At 45.0% G+C, this 16,789-nt stretch overlaps 1 protein-coding gene across 8 annotated transcripts in view; it reads left to right on the forward strand.

Annotated features, from left to right (window-relative positions):
• The window catches only part of LOC126868826 (cell adhesion molecule Dscam2-like), a 134,367-nt gene that overhangs the window by 91,464 nt on the left and 26,114 nt on the right, over window positions 1-16,789 (forward strand). For all 8 annotated transcript variants that reach the window (XM_050624735.1, XM_050624730.1, XM_050624737.1 and 5 more), the window contains 4 exons: window positions 3,175-3,500; window positions 9,504-9,753; window positions 15,219-15,363; window positions 16,250-16,512. In XM_050624735.1, the coding sequence (XP_050480692.1) occupies window positions 3,175-3,500; window positions 9,504-9,753; window positions 15,219-15,363; window positions 16,250-16,512 (984 nt within the window). The remainder of the gene's footprint in view (window positions 1-3,174; window positions 3,501-9,503; window positions 9,754-15,218; window positions 15,364-16,249; window positions 16,513-16,789) is intronic.

The following is a 16,789-nucleotide window of genomic DNA, read 5'->3' on the forward strand; positions in this document are numbered from 1 at the left end:
CTGTCTGTCCGTTTAAACATCGCGCGTAACAGCGCCGCACCACGCCGCCACTCGCTCTCTCTCTCTCTCTTTCTCTGCCTCTCTCTCTACTCGATACCGATCGTCGAGTTTCTGTACTTCGAAATCACTTGCCATTGCGGCTATTAATTAAAATTTTCTTCCATGTTCGATTTTTTTGGTTACCGCGAAGCTCTGCTCCCGTGGTAAAAGCATTTCGACGAAGGATACTTTTTGAAATTGTACACGAGACTATCCGCGTTCTTCTTCCCAAATTAATTCTCCGTTTATGTCTGCGAAGATTTCCTGAGAAACTTGTGTGTGGGATAGAGAAGGGGATAGAGATGCTATATCTTGTTTTTCAAAAAGTCATAACTCCGGTAGCAACGTAAATTCTCTTAGGAGATTTTTGTACGAAATTTCTACAGAAGCGACAACGTTGATTCGTTTCCAATTTAAGATTAATCGGCAGATCGTTTAAGAACATTTACAAGCCGTACATTCGAGATTCTTTAAAAGTTATGTTTCGGTTCGTTTAAGATCTTAGGGTTATCGTATCAAGGCTACTTAGAGGCCATTTAAACTCAGCCAGAAATCATACAAAAGTACTTCGATGTCGTTTAAAGATCTTTTAAAGAATGACCGGTAGATAAATCACAAGTCGATTCCATTTATAAGCCATTCGGTCGTCCGAAGAATTATTCGCTCAAAAAGAACTGAAAAACTTTCGTGTATGGAAAACTTACATTACCCTCCGTAATATCTTAAATAGAAATTCATAGTCCACGTTTAACACTGACAAGTTCATTCACTTACGCGTATATATCAAGACCGATAAATATTATACGCGGAGGGTAACAGGTTGATTGACAATCCAGCCGATTATCTATTTAAACGGTAAAGATCCAACGAACCGGAAGTAAGAACGAGACACGCGGAGCTGTCACAGCCGAGGGGGCAGAATTATTAACGCGTGATCAAGCCTCTCGTCGCTAGGAGCAATCGGTGGCAAGCGAATTGCTTTCTTTTTTCTTTTTCTCTCTCACTCTCTTTCAATTCGAGTATCGATCGATCATCGAAGTTGCACTTTCTCTCTCTCTCTCTCTCTCTCTCTCTCTCTCCTTCCGGCTTCTTTTTTCTCCTTTTTTCACGGTTTTCTACCCCACGCCGACGCGCCGGTCACCGTCAACGCGAACGACGCTGACGTTGAGGCGTAAGTCGGATGTAAATGGCATAAAAAGTTTTGAGCGTGCATATGCACGAGCCGGTGCAACCGGGAGCGGGAGTATGAACAAGGGTGTGGTGGCGGGGCGTTGCTGGAATATGGCAACTGGAATTGCACATTGGTAGGAGCGAGAGAAAGAGGGACCGTGCTCCCTGGAGAAAGAGGGACGGTTTGAGAGGCAACGACAGAGAGGGAGTGAGAGTGAATATAGGCAGAACGAGACGGATAGAGTGCCTGAGCGACAAAGAGAGAGGTAGAGGCGAGCGACGATCAATACGCCATCAGCTTAAATTACAATAATAACGGCGACCAGACAAAGCGAGCGGACCATTATAAAATAGTGCAGTCGTAAAAAGCTACCGTGTCGCGGAGTTCAACCGTACGACAAACACCATCCACCGTTTAGTCGATGCCGAAACTGAAATAAAATGTTCATCCATTCGGATATATATCATGGTATTACGGTCGAAGATGTGGATAAATCGACAGTATCGTGTTGATTGTTACTTGTATTAATGGAAGATCGATGTATATACGGAATTAGTAGGTCTCCCTGTCCACGGGCAGTATGAATTTCCAAGTCATTAAGCGCACCTATGCTTTTTTGATCGACCATAGATAATCAATTTTAATAGCGATACGTCACTGTGAACGATCTCTATTCGCGTGTTCCTACGTTCATCGTCTTCGGGAAAAAAAACAGAGCGCCACAATTTCGTGACGCGCAATTATTCGTTAATATTTAAATGTCGTCGTTTCATTAACATTGAAATTATAACGATGTTCGAACAACACTTTGCGTCGATGAGCTTACATTTTGCAGGATAAATGCGCTGTATCCGCCAGATTTTTCGAATTAATAATAAAGATCCTTAACCGCGCTTGTTCGCGGTGTGTAATTAACACGATAAAATAATGTGAAAATGTAGAATTAAACGAGAGAGGAAGGAAATAAATGTAAATTTGCCGAGCATACTAACTCGGATAATACGTAACAGGGACAAAAGGAGCTCTTTCGCAGCTGTGAAAAATTGATACCGGGATCTTTGTCTCTTTCAACAAGTCCACGGAGATTTCTTTTCCCGCGAACGTCCGAAAGATTCAAAATGCGTTTCGAGGTATCAAGTGAGAGACAGTCGAAGAAAAATTGATGAAAGGAGATAAATCCATTCTTGTGGCCTGCACTGTCTTTCTTTCCTCCGCCTCCCCTTTGTTTCTTTTTTTTTGCTTTCATCGTTTAATACTTTTTAATCGTTACGTTTCACCGAACACTCTCGAACTCTTTAAATCGCCTTGAGAATATTTTCTTCGACGCTGCAAACGAACCAGGATCGTGAAAGTTGATCGCGCGAACCTTGAAATAACACATCAGTTCCAAACTTTTGCCATTTTACCCGTTCCACGATGAGAATTCACCATTCAGCAGGCCAACTGTGCTAGAACAGCCAGCGCGCCGGTTCGTATTTTCGATCAGAGCCTTAAAGCGAAACGTTTTGTTCGTCGGATGTGTCCAAATTTTTGCCGCTCCCGCATACACAGTTAAAATTGAACGCAACAAATCGACCGCCACGCTTTGTTTCGTTCTCCCTGTTTCAAAATATTCGTTCCACTGACTCTCTTATAGAGACAACCGTTCGATAAACTCCCTTACTTGCTTATAAAACATACACTTCAAATTTAACAACAGTACAGTTCTACAATTGTATCATTTCGCGTTATTACAGAATTTGAAACTATACCGCAAGTACTTACATCAAGTTTAATATTCTATGGATTTCTAGCAACTGCGGCAACAGTTCTCCTGAATTACAGACATTCGGTAACTTTGCTCGGAATCTCAGTCGAAAATGCTAAATACCTTTGCATTATAGAAAAATATATAAATTTATAAATTTAAATATATAAATGTAACCTACAGCTCAGACAATCAAATAATCTTTTTCCATTTTCAGACCCTCATACCCCAGTTCCGCCAAGGTTCAATGAAAGAATGAGCCCAGCGCCTATACGCACGGGAGAGACGATCGTCCTTTCCTGCGTTTCACAAGGAATCCCGCCGCCCATGTACCTATGGTTTCGTGAGTCCGTGACGGGCACGGCGATGATCTTCAATTCAGAAAGGATCTATGCGAGAGCGGGCGCGCTGGTGCTGCAATCGGCAAGGGCGGAGGATGCAGGACGATACGTCTGTCACGCCAACAATACGGCCGGTTCCGAGATGGTCGAATTGGAGGTTTCCATTATAAGCAGCCTCTCCATTCACCTGGTACCTCAACAGGTTAGTTTTCCGTACTCTCGTTTAATCTTCGTACCAGTATCGAGCGCCATTTCTATCAGTAGCCTTTAAAATGATCGTTCGATCGTCTGTTTTATTCGATTGGTGATTCAATTAATGTACACGATGATGCGTGACTTATTGACTCATGCAGAATGTATGTTGATTATCGTTGCTTGAAAAAGAGACGAATTGATAGCAAAAATTGGATCATGAAACATTCGACGTCAAAATGAAACGTTAATTAGATATATTAAAATAATGTTAAAATATGTTAATATAATGTATAGGCGTCCTCCTATCCGGTCGCGTTTTACTCGCTCATATTTTTATTTATTATAAAGGAAACTTCGATATTTAAAGAAAGAATACACTATCTGTTTTCATTTTAAGTAGTAAATAAATTTTTCTGCAACTAAATATACCTTTCGTGTCATATACTGATCGTTGTTTTTGGATTAACCGACCGTTTATTATTTATACGTTTACTCGATTAGAAATTCCATAAAGAATGGTTACGAGAGAGTCTAGAGTCTACCATCCAATGCGTATCATTTAGCAGACTTCGCAGAAATTCTCAGGACAAATTCAGTCACGGTCTGTCCAATCTCAAGCACTCATCTTTTCATCAAGCATTTCGAACATTCGCAAGCACTCGCGATAAATCACGCAAAATTCTCTTCCCTATTTTTATTCGTCAAAGTAGCTTGCAAATAACTTGGTACTCGTCCGGAAAATTGAAAGTAGCCTGGAATTCATTCGGAATAAACATCACGTAAAATCGATTTGGCCTGCCTATAGTTTCAACAGGTTAGCATTCGTTTCACCCCGGTTAAGTATCGCCAGCCAATCGATTCCGTTTTATCCGCTCGAAGGAAGACTTTGATTCGCCTTCGATATTGGTTCAACGATAGACGATACGGACGGACGATTATTTAAACGAAAAAGTTTCGCAAGTTGTTGAAAAAATTGCACGTTCTCTCTCGTCCACGTGGTGTCTCAACAGGTTAAAGGCATTCTATCCGGCGTCGATTGGATTTCTGGAACGACCCGAACGATCCGGTCGTCGCCTTCCTGTTTCATCCCTCGTCGGATTATCCCAATACTTCGAGAAATCTTGAAACGCGCATCGCGTGACGATGTTGTCGATCGCTTCGACTCGCGCGTCACAAGTTTCCGATTCTCGAGAAAGAAGGGTGATGGTGCCGTCCGGAAATAAATTCTATAACGTTACGGTCGCTCCGTAAGAAGCAGCAAAAGGACCGCGCGGTTCTCGATGATAAGTAGCTTCTCTTCATCCGACTGATACCTCAACAGGTTAGCTCTCTTTTATTCTATTTCGTAAACAACTCGAGAGCTACCGTGGTTACTCTTTCCTCTTTCCGCTTTCTGTTTTTTCTACCCTTTGCTTTCCTTCCTTTCTCGTTTCCTTCTCTGTCGGAGGAAGTTAAGGCTTCTCGACGAGCGCCGATTCTATTTTCAACAGATCTGTAAACTACCCCCAGCGTGCCTCCCTCGCAACGTAACGGTTCGTTGCGCCGCGACTTTGTTAAATCGATGATCCTCGTTTCTCCTACCATGGACGACTACCTACGGTATCTCGAGGTCGCGAGCGCTTCACGAATAAATTCGCATCGACTACGGGGAAAGGGAAATAAGAGGGAAGTCTGGTCTTCGTTGTCATCGTTCCCGTCGCGTCGTCGTTGTCGACGTCGTCGTCGTCGACTAATTCTCATCGATGTGGATAATTGAACATCACGTCGCAGTAAACACGGTAGCGCGGATAACGACAGACCGAGTTACCATCCCTGCCAAGACGACGGATAGATCTTGAAAACATCGCACACAGTTGAAACGCTTGGTGTACCTATCTGTGAATATCGGCCGAAGAGAAATAACGAGCAACTCGTTCTGTTCACCGTGAACGAGACGTTGCTATTAATTAGTATTAACTTCCGTTAATTAGTAAGCCGGTTCGTGGAGCCGCTTCGAACCCGGTGCGATGCAGTTCTTCGTAGTTTCTTTGATCTTTTAACAAGCCTCGGTAATTGTGTTGGCAATGTCTGTCGGGACGATGAACGCGTATTGTGACGACGATAAAAGAGAAACCGGTCGAAGCTGGCAGCCTGAGTCGATCGACGTGCCTATGATTCACAACGATCGTGATTCGCGCACCATGGTTTCGTCGTTGCTGGGCTGCCAAAGTTATTGGATCGTGTCGAACCCCCGGGTGAATCGTGAAAATACGCGCCACGTACCGTGTTAAGCGTAACGCGTAACGGTGGCAGGTCAACCTCGCAAATCGTATATCCCGTCAAAACAACGAATCGCTGGCCGCACTGTACCGGGGCTGGTGCCGGAGCTGCTGCCGGGGTTGACCTCCGACGTCGCTGTAAGCGTATTAACCGGGGCGTCGATTGGCCGTGCAAAGCGGAATAATTAATAGCGTTTAAAACGAAATGTCAAAGGGGATGGATGCAGGTTGGTCCATTCAACCAATCGCCCTCCCCTTTCTATCCCACGCGAACGTTGATCCGATTTTCGACTAAAATTTTCAAACTTGTCGCTGAACGATTCGACGCTCGATTACGGTGATCCGATGCCGATCTCCAACCATTCGACACAAAATATACCCTCTTTCCCCTGTGAATTTGAGAAACGCGCACGGGATTTGAGAATCCCTTGCATCGGGACTCGTAGTTCGTTCGTTCGTTGGGAAAGCTGGAAGGTTTAACCATCGTTGGAGCGAAAAATAGGCGATGGTTTTAATGTGTGCCGAAATTCGGTAACGGAAAAACGCATCGGATCGGTCGGTCGGTATGTGGTTGTTAGAACGACAGTCGATGGATCCTATAAAAAAAAAAGAAAATAGGGATCGGCAATTGGTCCATATCATACCTTGATGGATAGAGAGAGAGAGAGAGAGAGAGAGACCAGGGAACAGAATCGATGAAATATCATTCATTCGCTGGAAGCTTCTCCATAACTTTCGCAGTCACCGGCAAAGAAACGCTCATTGCGGACGAATTCTCTCGTGTATTAGTCGGCATTTGCTTCGATGGCGCTTCCTTCCATTAACGTGGCCTATTTTGTCCTCGCTTTATTAAAAGCATCGTCGCGTCTTCTCATTGCACGCAACGCTTCTTAACGCGAACTTCCACTTGATAAACTTTTTGATCGACTATTTAAACAGATAACCACGACGGGGGCTACATCTATCTGCCTCACAAATCGCAGTTTAACAACGTAGCTACGCGGACCGGTCTCCAAATTTTTCGTCCCACCAAAAATCTTTCGCGATACTTGATACAAGGCAGGTGGAATATACAGAAAAGGAAATAAGCCGGTGCAATCCGATTTATTCCGTTTTCACATAACAAAGATCGTTCCATTCTTCTAATCCTATGGAACGTTTACTCGACGACGCTCTCGCGAACGTAGCGAATCGAGAAAATTCCGTTGCATTCCTCCACTCCAACTTGAGCACACAGTCTTGTACACGTTCCACAAAATTTATGATTATTTGCCCCTATTTTTCTAGACATTCTCGCAATAATTCTCCCCGCCCCTCTCTCTCTCTCTCTCTCTCCTTCTCTCTATTTTCTGTTACTCCATTTACCCGGTATAGGAGACGCCTCGAAGGAAGACATCGAGTCACTCTATATTGCGGTTATATCGACAATGTAAACGCATCGCTGGTCGTCGTAATAACGCCACGATACCGCGAGGAGGAGACAAGAACAACGGGGACAAAGCGTGGATCGAGGTGCAACTCGACGCCCTCGCAGATTCGTCTTTTTTTTCTTGTTCCTTCACCCCTTGCAGCCAGCCCGTTCGGTCGCCTTTAAAGGTGGCATCCTTGCGCATCTTATTTCCCATTCCTTCCTCCGGCTGCTTGAATACCGTATCAAAGGATATTTAAAGCGGTCTTCGGTTTGAAAGAAAGTTTCCTTCGAGGTCGTGGAACAAAAGAAGCCAGGCGAGAGCAACGCGCGCGATCCTCTTGACAATATTTAATGGCCGTCGTCGTGGTTCGATTCAGCACGCGACGCCTCTCGTCGAATTTCTCTGCCCTTGAACCGATCGTTCGCGCCCTGTAACCCGAGGAAATCGGCCTCGCGATCCTACAATTTGAATATAGATCCCGCGGCAAGTTTATTGCAATCCATCGAACCGTACAGGAGAAAATCGGTCCTTTTTCATCGATCGGTGCACGCTCGATGTGTTATATGCCCGAGGAATCTCTTCCACAAGCCTTTGACGCATGGAACGCCTTCGAAATTCATGACCCGAGGGTGGTCGACGTAACGCGAACTCGGCCCAAAGTGTACACTATACAATGTACATTGCACACCCATATGGGCGTATATGTATTGATATATCGGTGGTAATCAGGGCGCAGAATCGTCGTTGCCGTATATCGCCAATGACCGAATAAACGGGCCTCTTCAATAATACATAAGACGAGATTCCTAGCTAGATCAAAGGCTCGTTTCCTCGATCGGTGATCAATTAAGCGACTGAAAATGCATATGGAAATGCCAGTAAGCCACTCCATTCAACCGCGTTCCGGTACATCGGATTCGATGCCTCGCGGTAGGCATGCGGTCTATCTTGCCTGGCTCTGTCTTTTCTACTTAGCACCGGTTAATCCTACCATTAGCAGCGTTCCGATGCTTGTAATATAATAATAGCGGTGTACTAAACATTGTTGCATATTATAGTACTAGTTTCTCAAGTAATTAGAATGGTAAATAATTTACATCAGGAGGCACCTGAAATGTAATGGAAAATAATACATCGATACTCTCTGGATATTACGTAAATTGCTGCAACGAGATCCGGTGTCTTGTCCATTCCATATCCGGTAATTTGATCGTGTCTCTTTCGATATGTAGTTGCAGTTAAATGCGAAACATCGTATCAGGAATTCAATCGTCTCGCGACGTGCAACATCGTATTAAAAATTCAATCGTCTCGCGACTTATTATTGTTTCGTATATAAAAGCTTCGTCGTTGAAGCGCTCGCTACAACTCGTTTACAGAGAACGATTCTCGTTAATAGATAAATCAGATGCGAGGGCAAACTGATCAAAGGAAAATGACCGCGCGACCCGGAAGCAATTAAGCTCTCGAAGGTAGACGATGAAATACCAAACAGGACATTCGATTTGCCGGTATGCTCGCGCACGGTGTACTGGAATTCGCCTCGTTGTGCCTAAGCACGTTAGGCGTTTTCTCGCAGCGCGGTGCGACGTTCCAGAACGATCGCGTGCCACTTAGCCCTCGTACCTTTTTCACGATCACGTTTGTATCGACCTGTACAAAGCTGTCTACCGCGCATTAAACAGTTCCGATCTCTGATAATTTCGACGAAACGTTTGACAGAGATCAAAGGATGCCTTCCCGGAATCGATACTTCGTCGAAGTTTCCAAAATGGGGAAGGAAATTGCAGGCAGGTATTAATATGGCGATTCTTCTTGGCAAACGCCGCGAGCAAAGCTCAACTATGATATTATCTATCGTCTTTTGTGTACACGTCAGATTCCAAAGAACCCTGTAATCGGATCTTTACTTTCCGTCGTTACAATTACAAAATGCGTGCTGCTTTTGCCCACTAATATACATACGTATATATTATACATAATGTATAACGAGCCATCCTTCGAATAGAATCACGCAAGTACTATCAGATATCGTTAGTCGTAAAATCTGCAGCCGTTAGTTTGCCAACGCGTTGAAAAATTATCGTACAAGATATAGGGTATAGCGAGCTGGTATCGGGTTGTTAGCTTCTCGAAATCCTTTCTCGGTTATACACGCTCGTGCCGGAATCGATGTTCACGTCGAGAGGAACATCGCACAGCTGCTGTAGCTTGAAAGCAGAATCCACTCGAAATCGGCCAACTTTTCCTTTGGAACGATATTAAGTTCCGAGGACAGCCGAGGATATTAAATATGACATTTATTGGCGAACGTGCGCTCGGAATCGATAACTGTTGCAGGTCACCGTCGACCTCGGCAAGGACGCGGAATTTCAGTGTTCCGTCACTGGCCAACCAATCCCGGTGATCTTCTGGACCAAGGACGGACTTCCCGTGGGAGAAAGCGCCTCTGGTAGAAGCAAGATCACGGGGAAAGATGGCTCGACGTTGCGCGTCTCTTCTGTGGTGAGGGACGACAAAGGAATGTATCAATGCTTCGCGAAGAACGACTACGAGATGGTACAGGCGACCGCGGAGCTTCGACTAGGGGGTGAGTGGCTTTAATCTTTAAACTCTCATTCGCCCCCGTTTTATGAACAGTGCGTGGATAAGACGAAGGAAATGGACGAGACCGGAGACCGTTAACGCCGTGGCCCTGGCACGCGAAATTACCTTTTCGAAAGTTAAAAATTTAAGGCCAATGAAAATATATCTGGCGTTAGACCCCATAGCTGGCGTTACCAAAGTAACCCCTCACTGCCCTCCCCGCCGCGAGTAATTCGTACAACACGAAGACGTACTTAAAGGCGTTGCGCAAAGAGTCAAGACGGATTAGTATACCTAAGCGCTCGTAACCTGCCTCCCTGGCGAGTTCCACGAGCTCCGTGGAAGTTTTATAAAAGTCTCGTTTGAAAATAATAAGGCTAAATTAAAGCTATTACCCGTTAACCAAGCACCGGCTTGGTCTCCATTGCAAAACTTTCGCACGACTACTTCGTCGACCTTTTTTTTGATAGCTTTTCATCGACCATTCGCGAAATTAAGTCCGTTAAACGAGGTACAAAAAAAAAAAAAGGAAGGAGGGGTACGTATTACGATGACGCTTTGTCCGGTCGGATGGGTTGAATATTTTTAATTAACGGGCACGTTCGCCTTCTGATACGCACCCGTGCCTCTCGGTCGACCCTTAGAGCGAGAGACGACGAGGAAGGAGGCCCTTCATTCGACTTAGATCCATCGACCAATCGATATCGAACCAAGTATAAAATTCTGCGAACCTTTAGTTTGGAATTTCATCTGGAATTTATATCCAGTCTGGCAACACGATTCCACGCTTCGTCGCATCCGGCTGCTCACCCCTTCCAACTTATTTGCTGCGAACGGTACTCTGTCTTTCTCTTACCTTCACCCTTATCTGTGTCCCCAGGAAATCCCTCGTTCAACCGAATTCTTTCATTATTCCGTCGGTTTCTATCCCGATCTCGTCGCGTCTCCGCGGTCTAAACCCATTCTCGCGAACTGAACGAGCCAAGTTCGAGAAGGGCGACGCGACAAAAAGCTCGGTCTGGCTAGGTAGATGGGAAATAAGACTGCGCGAGTCGTGCAGGAACGAGAAGGAGTATGAGGCACGGCGGACGAAAGGAAAGGGTGAAGGAAGGGCGAAGAAAACGGCGAAAAGAAAGGAGAAAAAGCAGCAGAGAAGCGTCGAAAGGAAGAGAGAAAAAAATGCTTAACGAGGGCGATGCATAATGGAGAAAGGAGAAATCCACTGGTTGGCGTGCCGTGAAATAAATACATACCATTTGTCTTAGTCACGAGGGTGGGAAGCCGGGCGAGGCTGCCGCCAGCTCGTCGAGTGAAAGAAACGCATCGCCAGCGAACGGAGGGATGAGAACGTTGCTTAAAAGTGTTGGTATCCGCTCGAAATTCCCGCGCAAAAACGAACGCCGCAGTGACCAGGACGGATGGCCGCTTCGTCGGCCAAATATTCCCCGACTGACGTCTTTAAAACTGGCGTCGTCGACGAAAAGGTCTTACTCCATGTGACATAATCCATTACCTTAAACGACGACGCTGTCAGTCGACCGTCTTAAGTGCACGTACATACCTACCGCTATTTTCGTCTTAGTGTCACGTACACGAGACTGAAGCATCAGCCGACATTTCTCACTGGCTGCTGGATGTTTCGAGTACCGATGTCTTCGTTTACCATCTTCCATCTACGAACCTCTTGTTTTACCAACTACTTCGAGACGCGAGAACAAGTACTCGAAAGCACGTTAACGTTTCTGGAGAACGGATCAAATAGCAGGAAAAAATCATAAGAGCGCGACGTGTAATATTGACTCTTAATTGGAGGAAATTCTGGTTCCAGCGAAATTGTGCATCGAGAAAAATGTGTTAACACGAGTGTTGAGGTTATTCGATGTGTAAATAGAGAAAACTCGTGGATAAGTTGTAAGGCAGAAAAAATATAATTAAATAGAAGTGTAATTATAAGTAAGAATACAATTTGAGCTGGTCCAGATCCGCACACTAGCTGTGTTACCCAATATAACTGAAAACCCCGAAGCCAACGTCGCCTGTCTACTGTTTATGGTCTGTCCTCGTCGCAGTCTTTTGTCTACACGCTGTCGATGGCTTCGGTGCTAGAGAAAACTAAAAAGACCAGATGTAGAGTTTTCTTAGAAGTGGTGACCACTTCAACAACGAGAAACGTACTTTTAATAACATCGAATTCGTAACTGGCGGATATCGACTATCGCCGCGCGAGAGCAAAGTATCAGAAACGTTCAAGCTTAAATTTTCCTCTAAAACCACTACTTGTGACTAATTTAACGAAGACGAAGAGTCCATTTTATTCGACTAACGTTTGTGCTTCTAGCTCGTATTGAACGATGTCCTCGTCGAACGGAAAGAACGGAGAAAAGACAGGCGTTCGTTTATTTCCCAGCTCGACTCTATTTCTCAGTCAAGGCATCGCACGGTGGAAATTTTTAAACGTCGAAAAAAGTTGGAATTCCGCCGATCGTTCGGTCTGCCGGCTAGAGAACACGTTCAGCTCTCCGCAGTTAATAACTTTCCCTTTCCGTCCGCCGATAAGTCACGACGTTCCCCGTTTGTACGTTCCTTTTGTTCACGCGGACGCACGGTCTCCTTTTCATCGACCAGCACTACTGTCCTTTTAAATAATTTATGCATTTAACCGGACGGCAGTCGGGAAAAAAGACCGAGAATCGAAATCGTTCTTTCTCCTCTTCTCGGTCTCTCTCCGCCTCGATGCGTTGTATCGCTTTGTGCAATTCGAAATAATTGGAATCGGACTAATCCTATCGCGTAACAAAGGGAAAGAATCAAAGCGGCCAACTTTTGTAACGATATCGAACCGACTTTGAAAAGGAGGAAACAGATGTACGTCCGCGTAACGTAGAATTCTTCTATTCACCGCGTGCGTGCTGTTTTCTCTCTATCTCCCATTCTTTCTCTTTCCTTCTACCAATTTATTTTACCGGAGATAGCAGAACGGTTTATGGAACGTACATATGGTCAGGGAAAAGAATTAGAGAGAAGGGGAATTTTGGCAGCAAGCCAAATAATTCCGCGAGAAAATTCTGTCGGTCGTGAAATTGCGAAATATTTTGTAAAATACCGGTATTAAATTTTTCACCTGACCATAGCATAAGTCAATATTCCGTCCGATTCGGGTCAAGCGCGTGTAGCGTTTTATTTTTAAATGAACGTAACAATAAAGGGGTGTTTGGAACGAACCGAACGGTAATTTCGAGCGGTAATACCCCGTCATCATTTTCATAGAACGCCAGAAATCCCAACGCCATTCGTGATACTGGCAAACTTCCATTTTATTTATACCGTTTTAACGCGTTTACAGAACTGGCAATCACGCCACGGTAAATAATGTCTTCCTGTCGAATTACGTTGCGTCGCACCGCGTCGTCCGATACGCTCCGCTTCCTATCAACGTGATCCGTTGCGTTTCCACGCAATCCACATACCAGAAGATAAAATACGCTAAAACGTTACTACGAGTTTAAACAATTTTTTAAATTATCGTTATTCCTAATCAAATAATCGGCGGGCATAATGAAAATGTTATAGACAATCGTTTCAAAAGTTAGTACTAAACTTCTATATCGTGGATTCATTGACGTAAAATTCGATAGGCGATCGAGTGAGTAATCGCAACGCGAAGCACATGTAATGCAAGAAAGAACAATTATTCCGACGTTTCCATAACAACCGCGTAATGACAACCGTATGGCCGACTCGTACTACTGCGAGTATCTGATCACCAGTACGAACCACTTGGAGCCTCATCAAAGCCGCACGTGCTAAACCCTGCCAGATTGGATTCAGAATTTCTCTGCATTCGAGAGTAACTACAAATTGCTACCGAACGTCCAGTAATAATTCCAGAACCAACAACTTTCAGGCGTACGAAAATAAAAACACACGGGTAGTCTCTTAATCCGGAAAAAATATTTTTTTCTATACTGAATCGATATTTCGTCGTGTTTCTGTGATACCAGATATCAAATTCTATGATATCAAGAATGATATTAAAACAACATCGACGCTCGGCTCGTTACACGCGAGTCGAAGAGGAGAAGCATCGAACGACTGCAGCTTTTGCGCGATATCGTGGACGCTTCGTGGCCGATAGGCTGCGAAGTTTTCGATAATCGGTCTATGGGTTGAATAGCAACGAAAGCGGCAGATCCCCGTGGAATAATATGCGGTCCGCGAAACAGGGCGTGGCATTCGGCAATACGGCATCCTGATTTACACCGTGAGCAAACAGCCGCGCAACTCTGTGCAGCTCGGTTATTGTCGGCTCTATAATTTGGGGTTAATTCACTAGGCGGCACTCGAGTTCAGGCGTCAAACCGCAGATCGATAGTTCTGCCCGCGTACAGGTCTTGTCATGTAAATGTTGCGTGCATAATACCCCGCGTTGCGGCGAGCCAGGATCGTTTCCATGGAACGTACGCGCCGCCTCCTTGTGTGTGCGTGACCCCAGACACCCAGGGGCCACCTGAACCAGGTGCAACCGCCTCGATATTCACCCGGCAACTAGCTGCTCGATGTTTGACCCCGTACGAATTCTCCACCGCGTGGCCGAACTTTGAGATTTGAATGAATTCGAGCACGGGCTCGGTTAACATAATCGCGATGCGTTCTATGTAGAGTCGGCGTTCGTATAAACGGGCAGGAGGTGGAATATCGATGATAGAGAAACTGAGGTGCGACGGCATGTAGAATGGAGTTCGTCGAAGTTATCGGCCGAATCGACGACCATCTGTTTCGTATATTACGGTTATCGCGTAATAAGGAAAGGACCCGTATAATTGGAGGAAGCAACTCACCATTGGTCAAATCCCTTCGAATAATTTGCATGCATTTAGCTGCTTATAGCGTGTACCCACGCACTGTTAAATTATTTCGAAATCTGGATGTGTTCTGGCTGAATTCAGTACGATCGATTCACCTGGTGAAATTGAAACACGCTGGCCCGGCGTAATGTTGCTGGATGCGTTATTTAGTTTTCGGTTGCACCGCGAGCGCTTCGCTGGAGGGAGAACATCGCCTAACCCCCGTCGAATTACAATTCCTCTCTCCGCGAAAGAGAGAGAGAGAGAGAGAGAGAGAGAGAGAGTGGCAAAAAAATGCGATTTTTCATCGAAACGGTAAAATGAAAACGTGGAACAAAATAACCAACTGAATTACCTACAACATTTTTTCTGTCTCCTCTTTCCTTCTTTTTTTTTAACTTTTTTTTTATTAATGCAAACTCTATGAGTTTTGCACGGAACGCGTACGGTATCTCTAAAATCGTTGGAACCACGTGCAAGAAAATTTTATTCCACGCTTTCGTTCACCTTCGGTCGCTTTAACGCCCATTAACGCGGCGTCCTTCGCGTAATTATAAAAACTGCTCTTCGACGTTCCGCCACGGCGATCGGGAAGCGTTTAAAACTTTAATGGTGCGCTCTTCAGACGCGGCGCCGCAACTTCTGTACAAATTCATCGAACAGACCATCCAGCCTGGCCCTTCGGTGTCGCTCAAGTGCATCGCCACCGGAAACCCGACGCCGCACTTCTCTTGGACTTTGGACGGGTTTCCTCTTCCACAAAACGACAGGTAACAACATCATTTTTCACTCTTACGCCTCGGCCAGGAGATTAAGAGCCGACGGAGCCACGAACGGGAAGTAAGAAAGAGAAAAAGATCAGAAATCGATGGATAGTGTGTACACAATTATTTTCGGTTATTAAACCGCAGGCCGATGGAAAATCAGACCGCTTACGAACGTTATAACGCCAGGTCCCGTGGGAACGGATACCTGCCTGCGGGCTTCGATTCTCCGAACCAATTGAGGGGAAAATTACCAATCAACCGGGCTCAGTCTAAACTTTTTAGAGTCGCTCGATTTAGAATGATAGATTTGACGGGATCGCATACAGGCTATTAATAATGTATCCACCTGTTTTCCTTTCTTTTATATCGAGTCGCTTCGGTTGATTTACGGTGTTAAGCGACTCGTGATCGAGTCGATAATGATTTCGTTATAGAGAACAAACGCGTGGTAAACGCGTATCCGCTTTTTGATTTTCCACCATATGATCCAATAAACCAGGAAAATATTAGATGACGCGAGATTTACAAAAGCCGATTCGATTCCTATTATTAGGTTCGCGTGACGCTAGGATACGGTGAGAATTTCAGAGTTTCGATAATCGATAAAGTTGGTTAAACGTTGTTTGGTTGATCTTGTGAATTTATATGGAGTTAGAATTATTTAAATATCCCTGCTAGCTTCGTAAAAAAGAGTTACCTTCCTCTATTTGCAAATACAATTTGTAGGTGCTGCGATGAAGATTAGATCGAACCACGTTGTCCAGACAGCCCGAAAATTGGACGGTTCGCATGCGAAATTTTTTTTCCTTGACTCGCTAAATGAGAAATTGGCTTTGCGAGCGTAACGTAACGCTACAATCGGTGCGGAATCTCTGCTGCTTGCCCACAGGTTTATGATAGGCCAGTATGTGACGGTGCATGGTGACGTAATATCGCATGTGAACATCAGCGTGGTTCACGTGGAGGACGGCGGGGAATATCGTTGCACAGCAGCGAACCGGATGGCGAAGGTTCACCATTCGGCCCGTCTCAACATTTACGGCCTGCCCCATGTACGACCGATGGGGAACTACGGCGCAGTGGCTGGCGAAACCACCGTTATCAAATGTCCGGTCGCTGGTTTCCCAATCGCGAGCATCACTTGGGAGAAAGGTCAGTGTTCGCTAGTTATTTCAGTGGCGTAGCCCATGAGAATCTTTGTACCGATCACTCTGATCGCTGAATAATCGAAATTTTTATTGATTCTTGCTTTATAATATATAGCTAACCAATGCATCTCGATGAAAAAAAATCCAACCAAAAAAAAAAAGTTCTCTTCTAAATCTAATTTCTTTTTTTGGAGGGGGGGGGGGAACATTTAATTATACAGATTGGAACGGTGGTCGTAATGCGACCGGGCACGGGCTGATTCAACGTGAAAGAAATACAA

This window comes from Bombus huntii, chromosome 8 (assembly GCF_024542735.1).
Source record: "Bombus huntii isolate Logan2020A chromosome 8, iyBomHunt1.1, whole genome shotgun sequence".
NCBI classification, from domain to species: Eukaryota; Metazoa; Arthropoda; class Insecta; order Hymenoptera; family Apidae; genus Bombus; species Bombus huntii.